General features: G+C 43.4%; 2 protein-coding genes across 5 annotated transcripts in view; one reads left to right on the top strand and one right to left on the bottom strand.

Annotated features, from left to right (window-relative positions):
• The window catches only part of LOC133619750 (uncharacterized), a 17626-nt gene extending 10190 nt beyond the window's left edge, over nucleotides 1-7436 (bottom strand). Inside the window, exons 1-2 of one of the 3 annotated variants that reach the window (XM_061980999.1) lie at nucleotides 7258-7436; nucleotides 6933-7176 (exon numbers count right to left, since the gene is read on the bottom strand). In XM_061980999.1, coding sequence (XP_061836983.1) covers nucleotides 6933-7176; nucleotides 7258-7340 — 327 coding nt within the window. In that variant the 5' untranslated portion in view covers nucleotides 7341-7436. The remainder of the gene's footprint in view (nucleotides 1-6932; nucleotides 7177-7257) is intronic. The other 2 variants (XM_061980998.1, XM_061981000.1) reach the window with 2 other exon arrangements.
• Nucleotides 7437-9038: 1602 nt separating this feature from the next.
• On the top strand, nucleotides 9039-26147 carry LOC133619394 (cyclin-G2-like). 2 transcript variants are annotated; one of them, XM_061980377.1, is made up of 8 exons: nucleotides 9039-9197; nucleotides 9537-9654; nucleotides 9721-9852; nucleotides 17320-17573; nucleotides 17644-17722; nucleotides 17788-17886; nucleotides 22017-22219; nucleotides 25403-26146. In XM_061980377.1, the coding sequence occupies exons 2-8, from the start codon at nucleotides 9538-9540 to the stop codon at nucleotides 25536-25538; spliced, it is 1020 nt and encodes a 339-aa protein (XP_061836361.1). In that variant the 5' UTR covers nucleotides 9039-9197; nucleotide 9537; the 3' UTR covers nucleotides 25539-26146. The 2 variants fall into 2 exon arrangements, with proteins under 2 accessions (XP_061836361.1, XP_061836360.1); XM_061980376.1 differs by lacking the exon at nucleotides 9039-9197 and having other exon boundaries at nucleotides 9523-9654; nucleotides 25403-26147.
• Nucleotides 26148-26720: the final 573 nt, after the last annotated feature.

The following is a 26720-nucleotide window of genomic DNA, read 5'->3' as shown; positions in this document are numbered from 1 at the left end:
ATTTATGTTCCAACACATTTACCTCTCACACATTAGAAGAACATTTGTGAACTTTTGAGAGCAATCTTTAGCGCTAATTTTTATTGCTGAATGAGAGGCGATGAGAGATTATCATCACAATTTAACATCTCTACAATGTATTAGCCGCCTTTCTTATATGCAAAGGTGAGTCTGTTATGAATTCCCTTACGCTGGATGGTTAAATAATGTATAAAACCCCGTTTCCATATGAGTTGGGAAATTGTGTTAGATGTAAATATAAACGGAATACAATGATTTGCAAATCCTTTTCAACCCATATTCAATTGAATGCACTACAAAGACAACATATTTGATGTTCAAACTCATAAACTTTTTTTTTTTTTTTGCAAATAATAATTAACTCTCCTCTCTGAGCTGCCACCTTACCGTGGTAGAGGAGTTTGCGTGTCCCAATGATCCTAGGAGCTATGTTGTCCGGGGGTTTCTATGCCCCCTGGTAGGGTCTCCCAAGGCAAACTGGTCTAGGTGAGGGATCAGACAAAGAGCAGCTCGAAGACCTCGATGAAGAACACAAACAAAGGACCCAGATTTCCCTCGCCCGGACGCGGGTCACCGGGGCCCCCCTCTGGAGCCAGGCCCGGAGGTGGGGCACGATGGCGAGCGCCTGGTGGCCGGGCCTGCCCCATGGGGCCCGGCCGGGCACAGCCCGAAGAGGCAACGTGGGTCCCCCCTCCAATGGGCTCACCACCCATAGCAGGGGCCATAGAGGTCGGGTGCAATGTGAGCTGGGCGGCAGCCGAGGGCAGGGCATTTGGCGGTCCGATCCTCGGCTACATAAGCTGGCTCTTGGGACGTGGAACGTCACTTCGCTGGGGGGGAAGGAGCCTGAGCTAGTGCGTGAGGTGGAGAAGTTCCGGCTAGATATATTCGGACTCACTTCGACGCACAGCAAGGGCTCTGGAACCACTTCTCTTGAGAGGGGCTGGACTCTCTTCCACTCTGGCGTTGCCGGCAGTGAGAGGCAACGGGCTGGGGTGGCAATTCTTGTTGCCCCTCGGCTCAAAGCCTGCACGTTGGAGTTCAACCCGGTGGACGAGAGGGTAGCTTCCCTCCGCCTTCGGGTGGGGGGACGGGTCCTGACTGTTGTTTGCGTTTACGCGCCAAACGGCAGCTCAGAGTACCCACCCTTTTTGGATTCACTCGAGGGAGTACTGGAGAGTGCTCCCCCGGGTGATTCCCTCGTTCTACTGGGGGACTTCAACGCTCATGTTGGCAGCGACAGTGAAACCCGGAGAGGTGTGATTGGGAAGAATGGCCGCCCGGATCTGAACCCGAGTGGTGTTCTGTTATTGGACTTTTGTGCTCGTCACAGATTGTCGATAACAAACACCATGTTCAAACATAAGGGTGTCCATATGTGCACTTGGCACCAGGACACCCTAGGCCGCAGTTCCATGATCGACTTTGTAGTTGTATCATCGGATTTGCGGTCTCATGTTTTGGACACTCGGGTGAAGAGAGGGGCGGAGCTTTCTACCGATCACCACCTGGTGGTGAGTTGGCTGCGATGGTGGGGGAGGATGCCGGACAGACCTGGCAGGCCCAAACGCATTGTGAGGGTTTGCTGGGAACGCCTGGCAGAGTCTCCTGTCAGAGAGAGTTTCAATTCCCACCTCCGGAAGAACTTTGAACATGTCACGAGGGAGGTGCTGGACATTGAGTCCGAGTGGACAATGTTCCGTACCTCTATTGTCGAGGCGGCCGATTGGAGCTGTGGCCGCAAGGTAGTTGGTGCCTGTCGTGGCGGTAATCCTAGAACCCGTTGGTGGACGCCGGCGGTGAGGGATGCCGTCAGGCTGAAGAAGGAGTCCTATCGGGTTCTTTTGGCTCATGGGACTCCGGAGGCAGCAGACAGGTACCGACAGGCCAAGCGGTGTGCGGCTTCAGCGATTGCGGAGGCAAAAACTCGGGACATGGGAGGAGTTCGGGGAGGCCATGGAAAAAGACTTCCGGACGGCTTCGAAGCAATTCTGGACCACCATCCGCCGCTTTAGGAAGGGGAAGCAGTGCAGTGTCAACACCGTGTATGGTGGGGATGGTGCTCTGCTGACCTCGACTGCGGATGTTGTGGATCGGTGGAGGGAATACTTCGAAGACCTCCTCAATCCTACCAGCACGTCTTCCTATGAGGAAGCAGGGCCTGGGGAATCTGTGGTGGGCTCTCCTATTTCTGGGGCTGAGGTTGCCGAGGTACTTAAAAAAACTCCTCGGTGGCAAGGCCCCGGGGGTGGATGAGATCAGCCCGGAGTTCCTTAAGGCTCTGGATGTTGTGGGGCTGTCTTGGTTGACAAGACTCTGCAACATCGCGTGGACATCGGGGGCGGTACCTCTGGATTGGCAGACAGGGGTGGTGGTTCCTCTCTTTAAGAAGGGGCACCGGAGGGTGGGTTCCAACTATCGTGGGATCACACTCCTCAGCCTTCCCGGTAAGGTTTATTCAGGTGTACTGGAGAGGAGGCTACGCCGGATAGTTGAACCTCGGATTCAGGAGGAACAGTGTGGTTTTCGTCCTGGTCGTGGAACTGTGGACCAGCTCTATACTCTCGGCAGGGTCCTTGAGGGTGCATGGGAGTTTGCCCAACCAGTCTACATGTGCTTTGTGGACTTGGAGAAGGCATTCGACCGTGTACCCCGGGAAGTCCTGTGGGGAGTGCTCAGAGAGTATGGGGTAACGGACTGTCTTATTGTGGCAGTTCGCTCCCTGTATAATCAGTGTCAGAGCTTGGTCCGCATTGCCGGCAGTAAGTCGGACACGTTTCCAGTGAGGGTTGGACTCCGCCAAGGCTGCCCTTTGTCACCGATTCTGTTCATAACCTTTATGGACAGAATTTCTAGGCGCAGTCAGGGCGTTGAGGGGATCTGGTTTGGTGGCTGCAGGATTAGGTCACTGCTATTTGCAGATGATGTGGTCCTGATGGCTTCCTCGGTTCGCAGCCGAGTGTGAAGCGACTGGGATGGGAATCAGCACCTCCAAGTCCGAGTCCATGGTTCTCTCCCGGAAAAGGGTGGAGTGCCATCTCCGGGTTGGGGAGGAGATCTTGCTCCAAGTGGAGGAGTTCAAGTACCTCGGAGTCTTGTTCACGAGTGGGGGAAGAGTGGATCGTGAGATCGACAGGCGGATCGGTGCGGCGTCTTCAGTAATGCGGACGCTGTATCGATCCGTTGTGGTGAAGAAGGAGCTGAGCCGGAAGGCAAAGCTCTCGATTTACCGGTCGATCTACGTTCCCATCCTCACCTATGGTCATGAGCTTTGGGTCATGACCGAAAGGACAAAATCACGGTTACAAGCGGCCGAAATGAGTTTCCTCCGCCGAGTGGCGGGGCTCTCCCTTAGAGATAGGGTGAGAAGCTCTGTCATTCGGGGGGAGCTCAAAGTAAAGCCGCTGCTCCTCCACATCGAGAGGAGCCAGATGAGGTGGTTCGGGCATCTGGTCAGGATGCCACCCGAACGCCTCCCTAGGAAGGTGTTTCGGGCACGTCCGACCGGTAGGAGGCCACAGGGAAGACCCAGGACACGCTGGGAAGACTATCTCTCCCGGCTGGCCTGGGAATGCCTCGGGATCCCCCGGGAGGAGCTGGACGAAGTGGCTGGGGAGAGGGAAGTCTGGGCTTCCCTGCTTAAGCTGCTGCCCCCGCGACCCGACCTCGGATAAGCGGAAGAAGATGGATGGATGGATGGATGGATAATTGACTTAGAATTTCATGGCTGCAACACGTGCCAAAGTAGTTGGGAAAGGGCATGTTCGCCACTGTGTTACATGGCCTTTCCTTTTAACAACACTCAGTAAACGTTTGGGAACTGAGGAGACACATTTTTTAAGCTTCTCAGGTGGAATTCTTTCCCATTCTTGCTTGATGTACAGCTTAAGTTGTTCAACAGTCCGGGGGTCTCCGTTGTGGTATTTTAGGCTTCATAATGCGCCACACATTTTCAATGGGAGACAGGTCTGGGCTACAGGCAGGCCAGTCTAGTACCCGCACTCTTTTACTATGAAGCCACGTTGATGTAACACGTGGCTTGGCATTGTCCTGCTGAAATAAGCAGGGGCGTCCATGGTAACGTTGCTTGGATAGCAACATATGTTGCTCCAAAACCTGTATGTACCTTTCAGCATTAATGGCGCCTTCATAGATGTGTAAGTTACCCATGCCTTGGGCACTGATACACCCCCATACCATCACAGATGCTGGCTTTTCAACGTTGCGCCTATAACAATCCGGATGGTTCTTTTCCTCTTTGGTCCGGAGGACACGACGTCCACAGTTTCCAAAAACAATTTGAAATGTGGACTCGTCAGACCACAGAACACTTTTCCAATTTGTATCAGTCCATCTTAGACAAGCTCAGGCCCAGCGAAACCAACGGGGTTTCTGGGTGTTGTTGATAAACAGTTTTCGCCTTGCAAAGGAGAGTTTTAACTTGCACTTACAGATGTAGCAACCAACTGTAGTTACTGACAGTGGGTTTCTGAAGTGTTTCTGAGCCCATGTGGTGATATCCTTTACACACTGATGTCGCTTGTTAATGCAGTACAGCCTGAGGGATCGAAGGTCACGGGCTTAGCTGCTTACGTGGAGTGATTTCTCCAGATTCTCTGAACCCTTTGATGATATTACGGACCGTAGATGGTGAAATCCCTAAATTCCTTGCAATAGCTGGTTGAGAAAGGTTTTTCTTAAACTGTTCAACAATTTGCTCACGCATTTGTTGACAAAGTGGTGACCCTCGCCCCATCCTTGTTTGTGAATGACTGAGCATTTCATGGAATCTACTTTTATACCCAATCATGGCACCCACCTGTTCCCAATTTGCCTGTTCACCTGTGGGATGTTCCAAATAAGTGTTTGATGAGCATTCCTCAACTTTATCAGAATTTATTGCCACCTTTCCAAACTTCTTTGTCACGTGTTGCTGGCATCAAATTCTAAAGTTAATGATTTGCAAAAAAAAAAAGTTTATCAGTTTGAACATCAAATATGTTGTCTTTGTAGCATATTCAATTGAATATGGGTTGAAAATGATTTGCAAATCATTGTATTCCGTTTATATTTACATCCAACACAATTTCCCAACTCATATGGAAACGGGGTTTGTATGAACACATGTAAACCAAGAAGTATATTTCTATAATCTACATTACCCAGAAGGCTTAGTGCCATAGACAGGAACCGGAAGTAGTAACATTAGGAGGATGACAGTTGTGCCGTTTTAGCAATAAAGAGTTGATATATTGTTACACGTAGTTGGTTCTAGTTCGTCTACATAAGAAACAAACAAATGTTTTAACTGGACAGTTGACGTGCAAAAATGATACTGATTGGCCAAAATGTGCAGGGCAGAGGCAGTCTTCGGACAAATTTGCGACAGCATGCATAATTTGCGGGGATTAGTGGAATTTGCATGAATTAGTGCAATCCCAACTTCGCAGAGACCGATTTTAGACTTATTTTATCTTTTATTTTAACCACTGTACATGAACACGTCATTTTGATTATTTCTATTGTCGGGGGAGGTTCCAAGTAAAAACAGATTGGAGGTTAAAGGTGAACATTATCACAATTTCAGAAGGGTTAAAACCATTAAAAATCAGTTCCCAGTGGCTTATTTTATTTTTCAAAATTTTACCCATCACGCAATACCCCTAAAAAAACTTCAAAGTGCCTGATTTTAACCATCGTTATATACACCCGTCCATTTTCCTGTGACGTCACATAGTGATGCCAACACAAACAAACATGGCGCATAGAACAGCAAGCTATAGCGACATTAGCTCGGATTCAGACTCGGATTTCAGTGGCTTAAGCGATTCAACAGATTACGCATGTATTGAAACGGATGGTTGTAGTGTGGAGGCAGGTAGCGAAAACGAAATTGAAGAAGAAACTGAAGCTATTGAGCCATATCGGTTTGAACCGTATGCAAGCGAAACCGAGGAAAACGACACGACAGCCAGCGACACGGGAGAAAGCGAGGACGAATTCGGCGATCGCCTTCTAACCAACGATTGGTATGTGTTTGTTTGGCATTAAAGGAAACTAACAACTATGAACTAGGTTTACAGCATATGAAATACATTTGGCAACAACATGCACTTTGAGAGTGCAGACAGCCCAATTTTCATCAATTAATATATTCTGTAGACATACCCTCATGTCAGCAGGCCAGGGAAGCTAGGGTCAATATTCTTCTCTTGATCATCTTCGGTGGCATAAGGGACGGTGTGAGCCAAGACATCCAGGGGGTTTAGCTCGCTCGTCTGCGGGAACAAACTGCCGCCATTGCTTGCCGTGCTACCGAGGGCCTTTGTCCCTGAATTGCTCACACACTCCGGCAGATTCAATGGGGGTCTGGCGGCAGATTTCTTCGACTTTATCATTGGAAATGCATCTGCTTTGAGTGTCGCAGGATATCCACACATTCTTGCCATCTCTGTCGTAGCATAGCTTTCGTCGGTAAAGTGTGCGGAACAAACGTCCAATTTCTTGCCACTTTCGCATCTTTGGGCCACTGGTGCAACTTGAATCCGTCCCTGTTCGTGTTGTTACACCCTCCGACAACACACCGACGAGGCATGATGTCTCCAAGGTACGGAAAACAGTCGAAAAAAACGGAAAATAACAGAGCTGATTTGACTCTGTGTTTGAGAAAATGGCGGATTGCTTCCCGATGTGACGTCACGTTGTGACGTCATCGCTCCGAGAGCGAATAATAGAAAGGCGTTTAATTCGCCAAAATTCACCCATTTAAAGTTCGGAAATCGGTTAAAAAAATATATGGTCTTTTTTCTGCAACATCAAGGTATATATTGATGCTTACATAGGTCTGGTGATAATGTTCCCCTTTAACCACAATTTAAACTACACTCTTTATCGAGCTGATTTATACCTACCAAATCTGACTCTGTCTGCCTGTCAGAGGCGATGGTGCTCGAGACAGTTTTCTCGTGGGATAGCAAAGTCTGGCACAATTTCTTAATGTTTCCTTCCAGCGCCTCCACTTTCTTGTTCAGCTGCCACGTCTCATTCTGGGCTTCCTGCAGATTCTGGTCACCTGAACTTTTGATGGCTTGGAGATCCTCCAGCAAGCTAAGCATCTTTTCCATCGGATCAACCTGCCTCCTCGAATCAGTCCTCCTACAGACAAAGAACAATGTTTGTTTGTTTTTTGTTTATGATCTCTGTTCTGCAGATGTTACGGAATCAGACGAGACGTGCCTCTCCATCTGGACTTGCTGCAAACTGGTCTGCGGGCTCTCCTTGCCTTGTTTATGTGGAGCAGAGGCCTGCAGGGTCAACATAAATTATCAATCTACTTATGCGATATATGCAGTGCTTGCCTCTCTCAGCATGCACACAGTAAACTCAGTCAAAAGACGAACACAATCTTCATCTCGTGGATTCCTCTTACCTCCTTTCTAGAGGTGGGGCTGACATCTCTCTGCCCTGCTGCCTGCTGATGGGATGAATCCCACGACGGAGCATCTGCAGAAGAAGGAAACAAGTTTACAAAGCTGGAATATCAGTGTGCTTAGGTTATCGGTCATACAAATGTGTCCCTCTGTGCAGCCAAACTTCTCCAAGGTAAATTTTGTGGCATTTTCTACTTCTTCCTGAAGCTTCTGGGTTTCCTTAATGCCCCTTTCGAGCTCCTCGCTGTTTTAGAAACAAAACATTATATTTTGAATTTATTTTTCTCAAGCAAAGCAGTGACAATTGAAAAATATATAATTTTCATCTCTGGCCTTTGTTGACTAACACATTGTGAGTAACAAATACACTGTTTGCAGTCATTTCAACTTAAAATGTAAACAATTGTCTACCTCAAATCATCCAGCGCCAGGATGTTGGATCTCAGCCCAGAAGTGTCCTGGGTGGCTGGAATGCAAGTTAATTACAATAAAACAGCTAAATAACAGATTTAACGAACTAGCAAGGCAAACTAGCTAACAAGCTAAGCTAACAACATACCAGCTCCTGTCGTCCTTCGACGTTCTAAGTCCATAACGTCATGCTGGAAGTCAATGTTTTAAACAGTTATAAAAAACAGTATTATTGAAAGGTGGTGTATGTAATGTTTCTTTTCAGGTGTTGTTTAAAAATATAACTTATCGGGAAGTTAATGGCAGCTAATGGCAACGCCTGTTACAGTTCGTTACCATGGAAACCACATTATTAGCGTCTTACTCTCTCCCACGTTACACCATTCAGAGCCCAACACTTATGCCCACCTACAGTAAATTGATAGGTTGTTTACTGTTTGTCCACTTTTTTGTTCAAATGACAAACAAGAACGCGAAATCAATAAATTGGTGCGGGCTTTTCGAACAGTCTTCTTTAGAGGTTGTAGATTATGACGTCACGATTCTGTCACTGACTACACCGCCATCCTGTGTGCGGAAGTGGAACTACGTCAACCGAAATGCATCACCCTCGAGAGAATATATGGAATTATTTACATGTTTTTTTAACTATAAAGAAACCCGAATGAGTTGAATATCATGTCGTAACAGTTATTGTAAAAATGTTAATTTGGATTTTGGACTTCCTGTTTTCGTGCCGTAGTGCACGCTGGGTAATGTAGTCGACTTGCGAGTCAGCAGAAGTACAGCATAATAAAGAAGTACAGTCTTCTTTCAGGTCAGGTGCAAGCCTGGCTCAGGGAGGAGGACGTCCCTGCCATGCAGAGTCCCAACTAGTCCTTTCAACAAATTAAAAAAAATGGGGGGTTGAAGATGATGGCTTCACGATTCTGTCACTGACTACCGTCATCCTGTGTGCGAAAGTGGAACTACCTCAACCGCCAAGGTGTTTTTTTTTTAATTTTTGTTCAAGATAATGGAATTCATCACCCTCGAGATAATATATGAAATGATGTACATGTTGTTTAACTATATAGCAACCAAAAATAGTTGAATATCATGTCGTAAGAGTAATTGTAAAAATGTTAATTTGGACTTCCTGTTTTCGTGCCGTAGTGCATGCTGGGTAATGTAGTCGAATTGCGAGTCAGCGGTTGTTTTTCTCCTCTCTGGCATCGGAAACGTATAGTTGACATGTTGATTGTTATTTAACTTTTTTATTTTTTATTTAAGACCGCATAGTTTGCATTAATGTTCCTGCGTGCTTACTATTGGATGTGACTTGCCTGGACTCAGGTAAATAACTTTTCGGGAGATGACCTACTTTCTTCGTTGTCGATGACATTAGCTTGTTAGCTCAAAATGAGCAAAGTCATTACTTTTTTTTAACACTGATAACTGACTATTTGTTATTGTTCATTCCCAGTGGTGTGCATGAGCATGGATATATTTTATAATATAAGATATGTTTTGGTGGCGTTGAGGGGGTGTTTAGTGATACCTGACACCCAGCAGGTGTGGCTTAGCTCGCAGACCCTGAAGATCTGCTCCACCTCTTAGGGACACTTGAGTGTTTTTCTTCCACCCCAGTGCAGGAACCCTAAAGAATGTCATGTTAAATATGTTCTTCTCCAGGATGAGGGACCATGGAAGGCTGGACAGGTCACTTGTGAGGGAGCTGAAGTCTTGTTGCTCCGTGGAGGACAACTTTCTTCCCAGGAAGTCTGGTCTGAAGATGATGGAGTCCACTGAGGTAACCCACTGACCTACTTTTTGCTCCCAAATATTTTGTCTCATGTCTCCACTGAAACATACTCAGAACGGCGTGTCGGCCAAATGCAGAGACGCCCGAGTGGAGGAGCTGTGGGGTTTGACCAGCTTTTTTGGCTACAGCACCCAAACTTTTGCACAGGCTGTCAATCTGCTGGACAGATTTCTCACGAATGTGAAGGTAAGACCCTCACAACGTTTAAAATACCGTATATTACCAAATACTAGCCCGGGCGTTTATTTCACAAAATCGATTTTGGAGACAGGCGTTTAAAAGAAGCAGGTGGTTATTTGCACAATGTCAGGCTTGTCCCTAGTGATGGGTCCGGCAACACCGGTGCATCGGCGCATGCGTCGAGCTCATAGAGCAAAACCCTGTGTCGGTGCACGTACCGCTTTTAGAAAGTCACGTGACCGATCATGAGCCGTTTGGGTCACGTGACCGATACGCGAACTGTGTCGCACTGACGCCTGCGCGCCAAACTGTGTTTTTATAAAGAAGCGCATCTGTCAACGACATGCTGCTGCCAACAGAACCGTCGCACTTCTGTCGTTGGTCATTTCTAATTTATCGTCGTCGGAGATCATGGAACAGCCTCAGGCAAAAAGAAAGATTTCCGCCGTGTGGGAATATTTTGATCATATATCGGAAAAAAATGTATTTGTGTTAATTTCCTTGTCGTTTCATCCTGTTCTCTCAAAATTTCCACTTGATCTATTAGAATTCAAAATCTCTTCAAAATGATTCTTAGTTTACTATTCATATTTTCTGCAGGTTAAATGTCTCATTTGTACGACAGAATTGTCGTACATTAACAAATCCACCTCCTCAATGCTGTCAGCCGGAGAAATAATAACTAAGAGAAATCGTCTAAAATTGAATACGTTGGAAAAACAGTTTTTTTTTTTAAATAAAAATGTGTAAAAAAACAAACAAACAAAAAACATTCCCAGTCCACAAGCATCCTCGTTCACAACACGTTATCTTAGATTTCCATGTTATGATACATGTTCACATTATTTATTGACTGTATCTAAAAAAGATAAAAACCTATTTTTATTTAAATGAAAATATGAAATAATTAGGGATGTCCGATAATGGCTTTTTGCCAATATTCCGATATTGCCCAACTCTTTAATTACCGATACCGATATCAACCGATACAGATATCAACCAATATGTACAGTCGTGGAATTAACACATTATTATGCCTAATTTGGACAACCAGGTATGGTGAAGATGAGGTACTTTTTAGAAAAATTAATAAAATAAAATAAGTTAAATAAATTAAAAACATTTTCTTGAATAAAAAAAAGAGTTAAACAATATAAAAACAGTTACATAGAAACTAGTAATTAATGAAAATGAGTCAAATGAAGTGTTAAAGGTTAGTACTATTAGTGGACCAGCAGCACGCACAATCATGTGTGCTTTCGGACTGTATCCCTGCAGACTGTATTGATATATAATGTAGGAACCAGAATATTAATAACAGAAAGAAACAACCCTTTTGTGTGAATGAGTGTAAATGGGGGAGGGAGGTTTTTTGGGTTGGTGCACTAATTGTAAGTGTATCTTGTGTTTTTTATGTTAATTAAAAAAAAAAAAAAAAAAAAACGATACCGATAATAAAAAAAAACCGATACCGATAATTTCCGATATTACATTTTAATGCATTTATCTCTAGAAATAATCCTAAATGAAATACAATGACTTAGTTTATATTATTGTATATACTAGGTCATAAAATCAGTGTCAGTTGAGTCGGTCCATAGGTTGCCTGTAGGGATTTTTAATGTCCAGCAGATGTAAGTATTTAGTGACACAGTATCGACACAGTATCAATACAGTTTTGCAATGTGTCGAAACGCTTCATGACGCTTCATCAACCCATCACTACTTGTCCCTGACAGTTTGACTGTGTTTTAGTTTTTCCTCTGCGTTTGTCTTAGTTTTCTGTCAGCGCTTTTATTTTGTCTTCATTTCCTGATTGTCTCCCTGAGTGCTGCTTCCCCTCAGCTGTGGCTGATTGGCACCTGGCCACACCTGGTGTCAATCAGCCAGCTGCTATTTAAAGCTGCCTTCCCCTCCAGTCAGGGCTGGATTATTATGTCAGAGTTTGTTGGTGACGAACCCCAAGATGCAGAGATGACGGCAGGCATTGAGCGAGAAAACATGATTTAATTTAACACTATAGCAAAAAACTTACAAAAGGGTACAAACAAAAGGCGCGCACAAGGCGGAGAACAAACTTGGCTATGAACTAAAATAGCACAAAAGCTAACTGTCGACAAGAAACAAAAACACTTACTGTGACACGAAGGAACTATGACAAGAGCAGAGTGAACAAAAGTAGACAGAGCTACAACAACAATTATTATGACAGGTAGTAGTGACAACAAGTATTAGCGACAATGACAATAATCCAGCACTGACTGGAGGGTAGGGCAGGTATAAATAGCAGCTGGCTGATTGACACCAGGTGTGGCCAGGTGCCAATCAGCCACAGCTGAGGGGACACAGCACTCAGGGAGACAAACAGGAAACAGAACCAAAACAAGAGCGCTGACAGGAAATACTACACACACACAGAGGAAAAACTAAAACACAACCAAACTGTCAGGGGCAAGCCTGACACACAAGGCTTTTATTTATTTTTGCACCAGCCTGCACCAGGCCATTATTTGGTTACAATGGTTACTGTCCAGTATTTTTATTTCGTACAAAAAACTTTAAATGTAAAAGCTATTGTAAACATACAAACAAAAAAACAAGAGATCAACATGAGGTAGGCTATCAAAAAGACAAGAGATCAACAAGGCCTCAACATGGCAGTAGTGCAACAATTGTCAAATAGAATACCAATACTAAAAATAAATAAACTTTTTAAATAAAGCAGCCTACCGGGAAAAATAAAATTATGGTACCAAGTACCCAAGTATAAAACCCACCATCAAAACAGAACAATAATACTGTCACTTAAATAAAATAAAGGCTACAGTACTCCAAGTTTTAAATAAAGCAGCATACAGGAAAAATAAAATTATGGTACCAAGTACTCTATAAAACCATCAAAACAATAATACTGCAGCAAACGCAACCCCAGTAGTATTTAAATCTAAATTATGCAGATAACAGCCCATGGGCGGCTATTTGGACATAGGCGGTTATTAGGAAGAGGCGGTTAATTGACAAAATGGGGTCAGACCCCGGGCGGCTATTAGGACATGGGCGGTTATTTGCCCAAGGGCGTTTATTTGGTAATATACGGTACACTAAACACTAGGGGTGTGGGAAAAAATCGATTCGAATTCAAATCGCGATCTTTACGTTGTGCGATTCAGTATCGATTCTCATTTTTCAAAAATCAAATTATTATTATTTTTATATATATATATTTTTTTTTTTTTTTTTTTTTTAATTAATCAATCCAACAAAGCAATACACAGCAATACCATAACAATGCAATCCAATTCCAAAAGCAAACCCGACCCAGCAACACTCAGAACTGCAATAAACAGAGCAATTGAGAGGAGACACAAACACGGCACAGAACAAACCAAAAGTAGTGAAACAAAAATGAATATTATCAACAACAGTATCAATATTAGTTACAATTTCAACATAGCAGTGATTAAAAATCCCTCATTGACATTATCATTAGACATTTATAAAAATAAAAGAACAATAGTGTCACAGTGGCTTACACTTGCATCGCATCTCATAAGCTTGACAACACACTGTGTCCAGTATTTTCACAAAGATAAAATAAGTCATATTTTTGGTTCATTTAATAGTTAAAAGAAATTTACATGATTGCAATCAGTTGATAAAACATTGTCCTTTACAATTATAAAAGCTTTTTACAAAAATCTACTACTCTGCTTGCATTTCAGCAGACTGGGGTAGATCGTGCTGAAATCCTATGTATTGAATGAATAGAGAATCCTTTTGAATCGGGAAAATATCGTTTTTGAATCAAGTATCGCGGTGAATCGAAAAAATCGATTTATAATCGAATCGTGACCCCAAGAATCGATATTGAATCGAATCGTGGGACACCCAAAGATTCGCAGCCCTACTAAACACGCCTTTGTTCCTCAATTTTCCCCTATAGAAAGTAATATATGTTGAAATAACCTGTTGCAGGGTATAACTGTTGCCATTTTAACAAATGTTAATTTTCAACCTATTTACTTGGGCTGTCAAAAATAACGAGTTAACTTGCGTGATCAGTCAAAAAACATTTTCGCGCTAATCATGAACACACTTAGATTATTCAGGCCATTTATTTTGACTGTACCAGCGCAGTACAAAAATGAGTGAGGACTAGGGTTGTACGGTATACCGGTACTGGTATAGTATCGCGGTACTAATGAATCAAAAACGGTACTATACTGTGTTTGAAAAGTACCGGTTCCCGGGCATGAGGGCGCGTCGTCATGTCGTGACATGTCTAGTTTTACTAGCAGAGGAGCATGTTCGGCAGCGCACAATCACTGAGTACTTACAAGTAGACAGAAAAGGGAGAACAGACGCATTTTGGCTTAAAAACTGACGATAAAGGTGATGTTATAACACTGAAACGCCCTCAGGAAGAGGTGCTTTAAAACATGGCTAGCTAGTTGGCGGCTAATGTCCATCTGCAATAGGCAGTGTTTTAGCTACTTCTACAAATAAAGTAAGTTTCTTACAAGTATCATCCCTGCAGGACGAGGAATAGCTAAACATGCTTCACTACACACCGTAGCTCACCGGCGTCACATTGTAAACAAACGCCATGGGTGGATCTACACCTGACATCCACTGTAATGATACCAAGTACAGGAGCGTATCTAGTCGATACTGCTATGATTACATCAATATTTTTTATCGTCACAAAATCTTTTTTCTTTTAAAAAAAAAAAAATCATATTATATTCATAATCTCAGGAAATACGTCCCTGGACACATGATAACTTAAATTATGACCAATGTATGATCCTGTAACTACTTGGTATCGGATCGATACCTAAATTTGTAGTATCATCCAAAACTAATGTAAAGTATCCAAACAACAGAAAAAATAAGTGATTATTAAATTTTAACAAGTGTAGATAAAACATGTTGAAATGGAAAATAAGCAGATAATAACAGTAAATGAACAAGTAGATTAATAATACATTTTTACAGCTTGTCCCTCATAATGTTGACAAAATAATAGAATGATAAATGACACTATATGTTACTGCATACGTCTGCAGACTAATTAGGAGCCTTTGTTTGCTTACTTACTACTAAAAGACAAGTTGTCCAGTATGCTCACTATTTTATTGGCCCATGTTGGTTGTTTACTTGAGTCATATTGCAATCTACACGTATCTCTTATGTGTGACTGCCATCTACTGGTCACACTTATCATTTCACCATGTACCAAATAAAATGGCTTCGAGGTCGGTAAGCACAACCAAAATTATTCCGTACATTAGGCGCACCGGGTTATAAGGTGCACTGTTGAGTTTTGAGAAAATGAAAGGATTCTAAGTGCGCCTTATAGTCCGAAAAGTGCGGTAATTATAGAACTGGCACCCAATGTTATTAAAAAGTATTGCTTTTGTATTGTTGCGTCCGACCATTCTTCCTCTCAGGGAATAAAACACACTGGTCACTCCCAAGTTCTTTCGGATGACATACACATACCTGCCAACTACTCCGGTTTTTCCGTAATTAGTACGGTTTTCATCAACCTATTCCGGGTTACGGTTGCAGTGATAAAAAATACGGTTTTTCATTCATTAAAAAAAAAAAGTTTTTTAAAAAGTTTTATTCACGAAATCGCGTAACAACAATGACAATCGACACTGCTTCCCGTAACTTCCTATCGAGCCATTCCGAATGCCATGCGCGAGGCTATTTATAGCACCGCTGTCAAGCACGAGGCACCAGTTGCCATTGTTTCCAAACGAGCGAACGATCATGGAATCAGCCGGAGAAAAATCGCAAACGAGTCTTAAACCGAAAAGAAAACTGCAGTCATTCCATGAAGAATATTCAAAAGCCTATCCGGGAATAATTATCCGTTCCAAAAAGGGTGAAAACTACGCGAATTGCACCTTGTGCAGACAAGATTTTTCGATCGGACACGGAGGAATTAGCGATGTAAAAGACCACGTTGGGACAAAAAAACACAAGTCTAATGCCGTTGCTAGCGATACAAGTGGAAAACTTTCAACGTTTTTCGTCGCCCAAACAGATTCTTTGGATGTGATAAATGCCGAAGTTTTATTTACGGAGGCAATAATTGAGCATGGACTTCCAATCGCACTGGCTGATCACATGGGACAGTTATTTCGGAAAATGTTTCCCGACTCGAAAATCGCCAAAAAATATGGATGTGGTCGAACCAAAACATCAAACATTATTCAGTGTCTTGGAACAGAATCCTCAAAAAGTATCGCCGATGTCATGAAGACGGAACCATTTAGCATGTCGACTGACGGCAGCACCGATTATGACGATGTAAAACTGTACCCCATTTGTTTTCGATATTTCGATGACGACATTGGAAAAGTATTGTCAGTACTTCTGTCTTTGATTTTTGCTGTAATATTTTTGTTTTGAAAAGTCACTGTGACTGATAGAAAAGTGATGGTTTTAGCAACATTTTAACCTGTCTGAATGCTAATAATCATTTTGCGTTGGGGGGCTTCGAACCCCCCACCAGGACTTTGTCCTGGACCTACCGGGGCCTGCGGCCCCTGGACCCTGGCTACTAGGTTTTTCTGATTTCAAAAGTTGGCAGGTATGCATACAGTATATGTTGAGTAAGAAGGACCACCAAGACAGAATAGCAATATTATCAAGTTTGATTGATGGATTTAAACTTTTATTAGTAGATTCCGTACAATTGACCACTAAATGGTAACACCCGAATAAGTTTTTCAACTTGTTTAAGTCGGGGTCCACGTAAATCAATTTACTAAAGCTTTAGGAGACCAGCCCCTACAATGCTATAACAGCAGCATTAAGAAGCGGTCTAAAAATCAAACGGAAAGAGTCAGCTTATTTAGTACGAAAACAGCCCCTCCCGCCCAGAAAGAAATACAGCCTTTGTGTTCTAAACTGATAAGGCCTCCTCCACAAAAAGGGAGTATGTTATTCCCTATGTGGACAGCACAGCGCCCTCAAGGTGACACACAGAAAGTTTACTAACAGACATAAGGTAAAAACCCAAAGCGTACACATGGGAAAATATTAGCTGCTTTAAACCTGACTATGGATAAAGAAAGAACTCTTAAAAATATATGCATTCTCCACAGTATCGAATTGTTACCCCAAAGAATCTAATCGCATCGTGTGGTGCGCAAAGATTGACAGCCCTAATAAATAGGCAATAACATTGTTGCTAACGTTCTCCTATCCCTCTTTAATGTTATCTTGTTTTACATTAAAGAAGCGCAGTAAAAAGTGTATCAAGTACACAACAGCAACAGAGCTCATTAGCATTAAAGCTGCAGACACACAAAAGTAAACACACTTTTAAATGCGGACACTTTTTTATGAGAGAAACCTCACCACTGGCAGGACCAGTGTTAAAAAGTGTGTCAGTCGCACTGACCTGGTTAAGCCTTCCATCACGAGACGACTCCTCACGTGTCTCGCCGACAGGCTCAGCCCAAACACGTGCCGTGCATCGCCGTCTGCTGCCTCCACTTGGCGGCCAGCGTGACAGAGGAGGGCAGCAATGTGGCACCTGGCCGCGAGCTCATTCGCATCAGCCAGAGCAAGTTCACCGAGTCGGACCTGCGCCGCATGGAGAAGGTCATTTCGGAGAAACTGGGCCCGGAGCCCAGGGCTGCGGTGACGGCCCTGACATTTCTGCACCTCTACCACTCGGCCTTGACCTGCGTGTGCGCCGAGGGGTAAGCGCTCGCTCCACCCGTGTGCCTTCTTCCTTGTGCGAGCGCGTCACATTCTTCTTGACGTTTTAAGGGTGGAGATCCCCGGCGTCGGGAGACTGGAAGCTCAGCTCAAATCCTGCCTATGTCGGCTGGTTTTCTCCAAAGCCAAAGTAAGTCCTGGGGGGGGGGCCGTTTGACAGCCGACAGGCAGTGACGTGGTCTTTGTCCTCTGCAGTCGTCCGTGCTGGCGCTCGCCCTCGTCGCCCAGGAGTTTGAGACCCTGCAGTCCCACGCCGCCTCCAAGATTGTACAGCAACTGCAGAGACATGCAAAGGTAATATTATAAATAATTTGTAACCATACTTGCCAACCCTCCCGATTTTCCCGGGAGACTCCCGAATTTCAGTCCCCCTCCCGAAAATCTCCCGGGACAACCATTCTCCCGAATTTCTCCCGATTTCCACCCGGACAACAATATTGGGGGCGACTGCCTTTAGCGTCCTCTGCAACCTGTCGTCACGTCCGCTTTTCCTCCATACAAACAGCGTGCCGACCCAGTCACATAATATATGCAGCTTTTACACACACACACAAGTGAATGCAAACATACTTGGTCAACAGCCATACAGGTCACACTGAGGGTGGCCGTATAAACAACTTTAACACTGTTACAAATATGCGCCACACTGTGAACCCACACTAAATAAGAATGACAAACACATTTCGGGAGAACATCCGCACCGTAAACATAAATACAACAGAACAAATACCCGGAACCCCTTGCAGCATTAACTCTTCCGGGACGCTACAATATACACCCCCACCCCTCCCCGTCTCCCTAATTCGGAGGTCTCAAGGTTGGCAAGTATGTTTGTAACGCACTTTACATTTGTTAAAGGGGAACATTATCACAATTTCAGAAGGGTTAAAACTATTAAAAATCAGTTCCCAGTGGCTTATTATATTTTTCGAAGTTTTTTTTCAAAATTTTACCCATCACGCAATATCCCTAAAAAAAGCTTCAAAGTGCCTGATTTTAACCATCGTTATATACACCCGTCCATTTTCCTGTGACGTCACATAGTGATGCCAACACAAACAAACATGGTGCATAGAACAGCAAGCTGTAGCGACATTAGCTTGGATTCAGACTCGGATTTCAGCGGCTTAAGCGATTCAACAGATTAGGCATGTATTGAAACGGATGGTTGTAGTGTGGAGGCAGGTAGCGAAAACGAAATTGAAGAAGAAACTGAAGCTATTGAGCCATATCGGTTTGAACCGTATGCAAGCGAAACCGACGAAAACGACACGACAGCCAGCGACACGGGAGAAAGCGAGGACGAATTCGGCGATCGCCTTCTAACCAACGATTGGTATGTGTTTGTTTGGCATTAAAGGAAACTAACAACTATGAACTAGGTTTACAGCATATGAAATACATTTGGCAACAACATGCACTTTGAGAGTGCAGACAGCCCAATTTTCATCAATTAATATATTCTGTAGACATACCCTCATGTCAGCAGTCCAGGGAAGCTAGGGTCGATATTCTTCTCTTGACGGTGTGAGCCAAGACATCCAGGGGGTTTAGCTCGCTCATCTGCGGGAACAAACTGCCACCATTGCTTGCCGTGCTACCGAGGGCCTTTGTCCCTGAATTGCTCACACACTCCGGCAGATTCAATGGGGGTCTGGCGGCAGATTGCTTTGACTTTATCGTTGGAAATGCATCTGCTTTGAGTGTCGCAGGATATCCACACATTCTTGCCATCTCTGTCGTAGCATAGCTTTCGTCGGTAAAGTGTGCGGAACAAACGTCCAATTTCTTGCCACTTTCGCATTTTTGGGCCACTGGTGCAACTTGAATCCGTCCCTGTTCGTGTTGTTACACCCTCCGACAACACACCGACGAGGCATGATGTCTCCAAGGTATGGAAAATAGTCGAAAAAACGGAAAATAACAGAGCTGATTTGACTCGGTGTTTGAGAAAATGGCGGATTGCGTTGTGACGTCATCGCTCCGAGAGCGAATATTAGAAAGGCGTTTAATTCGCCAAAATTCACCCATTTAGAGTTCGGAAATCGGTTAAAAAATATATGGGTTTTTTTCTGCAACATCAAGGTATATATTGACGCTTACATAGGTCTGGTGATAATGTTTCCCTTTAAAATGTCAAAGTGCTACAAAGTTTAAAAAGATAAAAAATAGAGAGTTAGAATATATAATAAAAAATTAAAATAGAAATGAAAACATGAAAAACACTAGATAAAACAGAAACATAGATACAAATAGAAATAAAAGCATGAAAGCACTGGATAAAACAGATAGGCAAGCAGTGTATTTAAAAACAAGAAGGCAGAGAAATTAGATAAAAGCTGTGCCAAAAAAAGGTGGGTTTTTAGTCCCTTCTTAAAACGGTCGACCGACTGTGGTGCTCTAAGATGGTCGGGGAGAGCGTTCCAGAGTGCGGGTGCGGTCGAGCAGAAAGCCCGGCGGCCCATTCATTGTAAGTTTGTCCTGATGTGTTTGAGGAGCGCAGGTTGTGGGTAGGAAGTTGAGGGGAAACTAGGTCCTTGAGGTAGGACGGGGCGTTGCCGTAGATGCAATGGTGTGTTAGCAGGTTAATCTTGAATTGGGTCTGGGATGCAATAGAAAGCCAGTGGAGTGATTTGAGGATGGGTGTGATATGATCACGCTTGCGCACTCTAGTCAGGATCCTCGCTGCGCTGTTTTTGGATGTACTGGAGCTTTTCGATGCTCTTTTTGGGTAGGCACGAGGGCGATCTGTTTGTGACACTTTGTAAGTTTCCTTGGCGTGACCACTTCTGCTGTCGCCACCACAACCGGCAGCTGCTGCTACCACAACAGAAAAATAAATACAAATATATTCTCAGATGAAACGGACTTGTGAGGCAATTCTAACTCACCAAAAATAGTAACAGATAATATCAACTATTCAAGATTGTTATTGTCAAATGCTTAGCTACAGCTTTTGACTGTATATGATAATAATCTGCAGCAGGACATTTTAAAGGGAAACATTATCACCAGACCTATGTAAGCGTCAATATATACCTTGATGTTGCAGAAAAAAGACCATATATTTTTTTAACCGATTTCCGAACTCTAAATGGGTGAATTTTGGCGAATTAAACGCCTTTCTATTATTCGCTCTCGGAGCGATGACGTCACAATGTGACGTCACATCAGAAAGCAATCCGCCATTTTCTCACTTGTGTCGGTGTGTTGTCAGAGGGTGTAACAACACGAACAGGGACAGATTCAAGTTGCACCAGTGGCCCAAAGATGCGAAAGTGGCAAGAAATTGGACGAAATTTGTTCAAAATACGAGGCTGTGGGGAAAGCCGACAAAATGGTCAGTCGTTTGTTCCGCACACTTTACCGACGAAAGCTATGCTACGACAGAGATGGCAAGAATGTGTGGATATCCTGCGACACTCAAAGCAGATGCTGACATCAACTCCAAAACTGGACGGATCAGCTTTCAGGAAAAGAGAGCGGATGAGGGTATGTCTACAGAATATATTAATTGATGAAAACTTTATTCATTACTCGCGTTTTTACGTAAATTATTATACATAAACTGTGTTTACCAGTAATTTAGCTTAAAAACATTTTTTTTTTTTCAATTATTCGAGTACATTCGGGTAGTCTTGTGTAATGCAGTATTTTGTGTCTATTTAGGTATGGTTAACCTGAGTGCTGAAATCGTGGAAAAATATGTTCTCAGCGCGCCTGAAATAGGCTGTCTGCACTCTCAAAGTGCATGTTGTTGCCAAATGTATTTCATATGCTGTAAACCTAGTTCATAGTTGTTAAGTTTCCTTTAATGCCAAACAAACACATACCAATCGTTGGTTAGAAGGCGATCGCCGAATTCGTCCTCGCTTTCTCCCGTGTCGCTGGCTGTCGTGTCGTTTTCGTCGGTTTCGCTTGCATACGGTTCAAACCGATATGGCTCAATAGCTTCAGTTTCTTCTTCAATTTCGTTTTCGCTACCTGCCTCCACACTACAACCATCCGTTTCAATACATGCGTAATCTGTTGAATCGCTTAAGCCGCTGAAATCCGAGTCTGAATCCGAGCTAATGTCGCTATATCTTGCTGTTCTATCCGCCATGTTTGTTTGTATTGGCATCACTGTGTGACGTCACAGGAAAATGGACGGGTGTATATAACGATGGTTAAAATCAGGCACTTTGAAGCTTTTTTTAGGGATATTGCGTGATGGGTAAAATTTTGAAAAAAACTTCGAAAAATAAAATAAGCCACTGGGAACTGATTTTTAATGGTTTTAACCCTTCTGAAATTGTGATAATGTTCCCCTTTAAGTGGCATTAAAAAGGCATGAAATGTGATTATCAAGCCTGATGAGGTGGTCAAAATATTAGGAACAGTTTTTGAATGGTGTTGATGACGTGAGGCGCTCTCCTTACCAGATCAGCGACAGCGAGCTGCTCCACTGGCAGCAAGTGGTGGCCAAGCGCATGAAGGAGTACCGCTCCAGTCAGTGCCACAAGCCCGACAACAAGAAGCTGGTGTGGATCGTGTCCAGGAGGACGGCGCGGGGGCTCCACGCCGCTCATTTCAGCGTCCCGGGCCTGCCGACCATACCGGAGGGCGGCTGGGACGAGAGTGAAAGGTCAGTATTTACCTTTTACTTGCTGTTGTCGGATGGACAGAGTATATACAGTACATACATTAATATCTATATATACTTATACAGTGTTGCCCCCATAACATTTGGTAGCTAAGGTGGTGTCTCTCCAGGGGGAGGGGGCGTCTCCCGGGACAGGCGGCAGGACGGGGAAGGGGGTGGGTGGGTGTAAGGAACAGTGTAACTAGGCCTGTCGCCATCACGTCTCCACCTCATCGCTTGATGTTAGTTCGATGGCTTCTCTGATGTCTCCATCATGTCCAGAAGTCTCTTCTTTATCTGGACGTCTTCTTCTACTGCATTCAGTAACTTTGTCTCGATTGGAAGTTTTCATTTTAGTCTGTCCTGCTTGTGGCTGTTGAGTTTTGCCTAGTGAAAAAAAACAACATTTTTATAAGGATTTTTACAAAATAACATTCAATAATCATGAATACATTATTTGGGATGAAGCCACTTTAGCACAGGTGTAAGATAGTGACATGTTATTTACAACATGTCAAATGGCCCTCAACATCGTCGGGAAACAATGTGTGTCGATAGAGCACTTCATCGAGGTATTTTAATTTTGACTAGGGCTGCAACTAACAACTAATTTGATAATCGATTAATCTGTCGATTATTACTTCGATTAATCAATTAATAATCGGATAAAAGAGACAAGCTACATTTATATCCTTTCCAGTATTTTATTGAAAAAAAAACAGCATACTGGCACCATTGGCATTGTTAGGCCTATTTTAGGGGGGGCTCAAGCCCAAATAAGGCTCAAATAAATTTCCCTCAAAAATGCGACTTATTTATGTTTTTTTCCTTCTTTATTATGCATTTTCCGCCGGTGCGACTTATACTCCGGAGCGACTTATACCGTATTTTTCGGAGTATAAGTCGCACCTGCCGAAAAGGCATAATAAAGAAGGAATAAAACATATATAAGTCGCACTGGAGTATAAGTCGCATTTTTGGGGTAAATTTATTTGATAAAAGCCAACACCAAGAATAGACATTTGAAAGGCAATTTAAAATAAATAAAGAATAGTGAACAACAGGCTGAATAAGTGTACGTTATATGAGGCATAAATAACCAACTGAGAACGTGCCTGGTATGTTAACGTAACATATTATGGTAAGAGTCATTCAAATAACTATAACATATAGAACATGCTATACGTTTACCAAACAATCTGTCACTCCTAATTGCTAAATCCCATGAAATCTTATACGTCTAGTCTCTTACGTGAATGAGATAAATAATATTATTTGATATTTTACGGTAATGTGTCAATAATTTCACACATAAGTCGCTCCTGAGTATAAGTCGCACCCCCGGCCAAACTATAAAAAAAACTGCGACTTATAGTCCGAAAAATACGGTACTCCGAAAAATACGATACATATATATGTATGTATTATATACATGTATATAATTGTATGCATGTTTCTGTACATATATATGTATTTGTGTATATATGTGTGTGTGTGTATATATATATATATATATATATCTTCTTCTTCGGCGGTCACTCGAACGAGTATGACAATCCCCCTAAAATCCTCCTGGTAGGGGTGTATCCCTTTATGGAGGACTCCTGTGCATGACTTTGTTTCACGTGGGGAGACTGGTGCACAGACAGTCACCACACGATCCTTGACAGAATCGGGTCAGGGTCCAGTGGCATGGAGTCCAAGATGACTGGGGACCCTTTTCTGCTGCAGCCTTCTTCCGCCATCGCAGCCGTTGTGGTAGTTCTTAAATCTACCGTCTTCCGCCTGCTCCGCCGTTGAGGTCTTCACCGTATCCCTGGCTAGTGGGCAGTCAGGTACTAGGCCTTTGCCAAGGGCCACCTGGGGTAACAGTAGTAAAGGGGTTAACCTCCTAGTGCCCCAAGACCCCATAGAGGAGCCTACACTGCCGGATGCACTTTTACGTCATGCCTAGGACACAATACATATATATTAGAGATGCGCGGATAGGCAATTATTTCATCCGCAACCGCATCACAAAAGTCGTCACCCATCCGCCATCCACCCGAACTAACATTTTATCAAAACCGCACCCGCCCGCACCCACCCGTTGTTATATATCTAATATAGACGATGCAAGGCATTAGTGAGGTTATAAAGCTTTTGCCTGTTAAAGAAAGGAGACTGATCCAATGCAGCAGAGACATTCAATGCGTGCCACGCTGTCACGGCCCAGACGCACACCAGTGCACAATCATCTGGGAGCCGCGCTCAGCGCACCTCCAAGCGCGCTCGCGCCACTCAAACTGCTGCAGGCAGCTGCGTTCTATCTTGTTTTAACATCTCGTGGCACTCTTCTGGGATCACGGCGGACGAAACTGCTCATGCTCAGGGTGTTTGTGGAGGTTCGGGGTTTTGCACAAATGTGATGCACCATGTTAGATGTCCCGGTTTTGTGACTGTCGTAGACATAAACAGCGTCGCAGCTCTTGCAAATCACGTAGCCAGCATTACTATCATCCTGATTTACAACCTCATAAAAACGAGTCCACGCTGAACTTTTCTGGCCTTTTTTTCCCCTGGTCTTTAGTATTCCCTTTTTTAGTTTGTCGCGTACCACGTTTGCTGCCGGCGTTGCCATCTTTTTTTTTTCTTCTTCTTCTGTTGTGGTGTGCTGCAGGTGCCTGCTCGTTTTTCGTATGTGGGTAACAACATTTAACTATGTATATATATTTCCGAATTGGTTTAACTGCCACCCGCCTGAATCTATTTAAAATCTTTTTTTTTTTTATTTCAACCGCCCGACCCGCGGATAAAATCTAATTTTTTTTTATTTCAACCGCCCGACCCGCGGATAATCCGCGGACTCCGTGGTTGTGTCCGCAAACCGCGCATCTCTAATATATATGTACATACATATATACACATATACAGTACATACATATATACTTATTTTTATATATATATATATATATATATATATATATATATATATATATATATATATATATATATATATAATGTATGTAAATATTTGTGTTAATGTTTACAAATTGTGGACACAGGAGGACTTTGAGGGCGATAACCAAAGGATTTAAAAGAGTAGTAGATCAAAACAGCCGTACTTTAATGGAGTTCTAAATTAGCTGTCGCATTAGCGGTTTGCACCACAGTGAAGCCCTGCTAAAATAGCATCTTTAATTGCAGCGAGGACTCTGGCGAGGACACGAGCTGTGGCGAGGACAGTCCGTGGGGCTCGCTGGGCAGCAACGCCGAAGGATCCTACTTTCCCGCTTCGTTTCCTTCATCCACGCACAAAGCCACGCACCGAGCAGCCTCGTAACCACGACGCAGACCTGCACTTCGCCATGAAAGTCAACCTCCAGGATTTGTTACTACCATGAAAATGACATGGTGCTTTATATGCAACATGACATTTTGGCAGCTTGGCGTCATGTGACCTCATGTGTCCGCACATTCCAGCAACAAATGTGCTAGCTCCTGTCCTTAATAATAAAACAAGTGTACCATACAGTATTATGCAGGGTGGATCCTGGGTGGATCTCGCGTGAGTGGAAGGAGGGGGGGGCACATATCAACTGACTGATGTTGTGGTCAAAGTTGGAATTGCCACAAAACACATTTTAAGATGTTCAACACGCTACTGGCGGCTATATTTGAATAGCGTCCCCCCCCCCCAAAAAAAATGTGTCACGTTTCATGTGTCAGGTAAAGCGTGACAAATGTGGCCGTATGAATCCCCTTCTTACTGTGTGTTTTCATTTTAATGTGCAATAATGTGACTGAGAAATCGTGTTTATTAAGAGAGAAAAATGTACATAACTCGGAAACAATGACGAAAAAACCTTTTGTGTGTGAATGTAAGCCGGAGTGGATGTTGTCAGAACATTTTACAATTAAAGTACTTTTAATACTATTTTTCTGGTCCGTTTTAATCATTAAATCATTAAATGAAAGTTTATTTATATAGCCCTTAATCACAAGTGTCTCAAAGGGCTGCACAAACCACAACGACATCCTCGAGTCAGATCCCAGGTTACAGTATGATATTTGGTGTATTCAGTTATGGTATAAAACATACACTGTTGTTTACACCAGTGCTTAGTGGGGAGGGGTTCCCTGGGGGGGGCGTGAGAAAACTATACAAAACTTCAGCAAGGAAGAGCGTGGGTAAACAATACAAAAGTTTTCAGCTAAAGGGGGCGTTAAAAAACAATATACAAATCTTCTGACAGGAGGGCGTAAGAAAACAATACCCACGTTTTCAGCTAAAGGGGGCGTGAGAAAACAATATACAAAACTTCCACCAAGAGGGCGTGAGAAAACATTACACAAGTCTTCAGGTAAAGGGGGCGTGAGAAAACAATACACAAAACTTCAGCAAGGGGGAGCGTGGGTAAACAATACACAAGTTTTCAGCTAAAGGGGGCGTGAGAAAACAATATACAAGTCTACAGCTTGGGGGGTGTGGGAAAACAATATATAAGTCTTCAGTTATGGGGGG

Source organism: Nerophis lumbriciformis, linkage group LG20 (assembly GCF_033978685.3).
Source record: "Nerophis lumbriciformis linkage group LG20, RoL_Nlum_v2.1, whole genome shotgun sequence".
Lineage (NCBI taxonomy): Eukaryota > Metazoa > Chordata > Actinopteri > Syngnathiformes > Syngnathidae > Nerophis > Nerophis lumbriciformis.
Note: the sequence above shows the minus strand (reverse complement) of the source record. Positions and strands in the feature narration are given on the sequence as shown.

What these genes read in the sequence shown, in the direction of transcription:
- LOC133619394 (XM_061980376.1), top strand. Translation starts at nt 9,523, where the DNA reads ATGTTCTTCTCCAGGATGAGGGACCATGGAAGGCTGGACAGGTCACTT. An exon ending in GATTTCTCACGAATGTGAAG is followed by an intron (nt 9,853 to 17,319) that starts GTAAGACCCTCA and finishes TCTCGCCGACAG; the next exon opens with GCTCAGCCCAAACACGTGCC. An exon ending in GGCTGGGACGAGAGTGAAAG is followed by an intron (nt 22,220 to 25,402) that starts GTCAGTATTTAC and finishes CTTTAATTGCAG; the next exon opens with CGAGGACTCTGGCGAGGACA.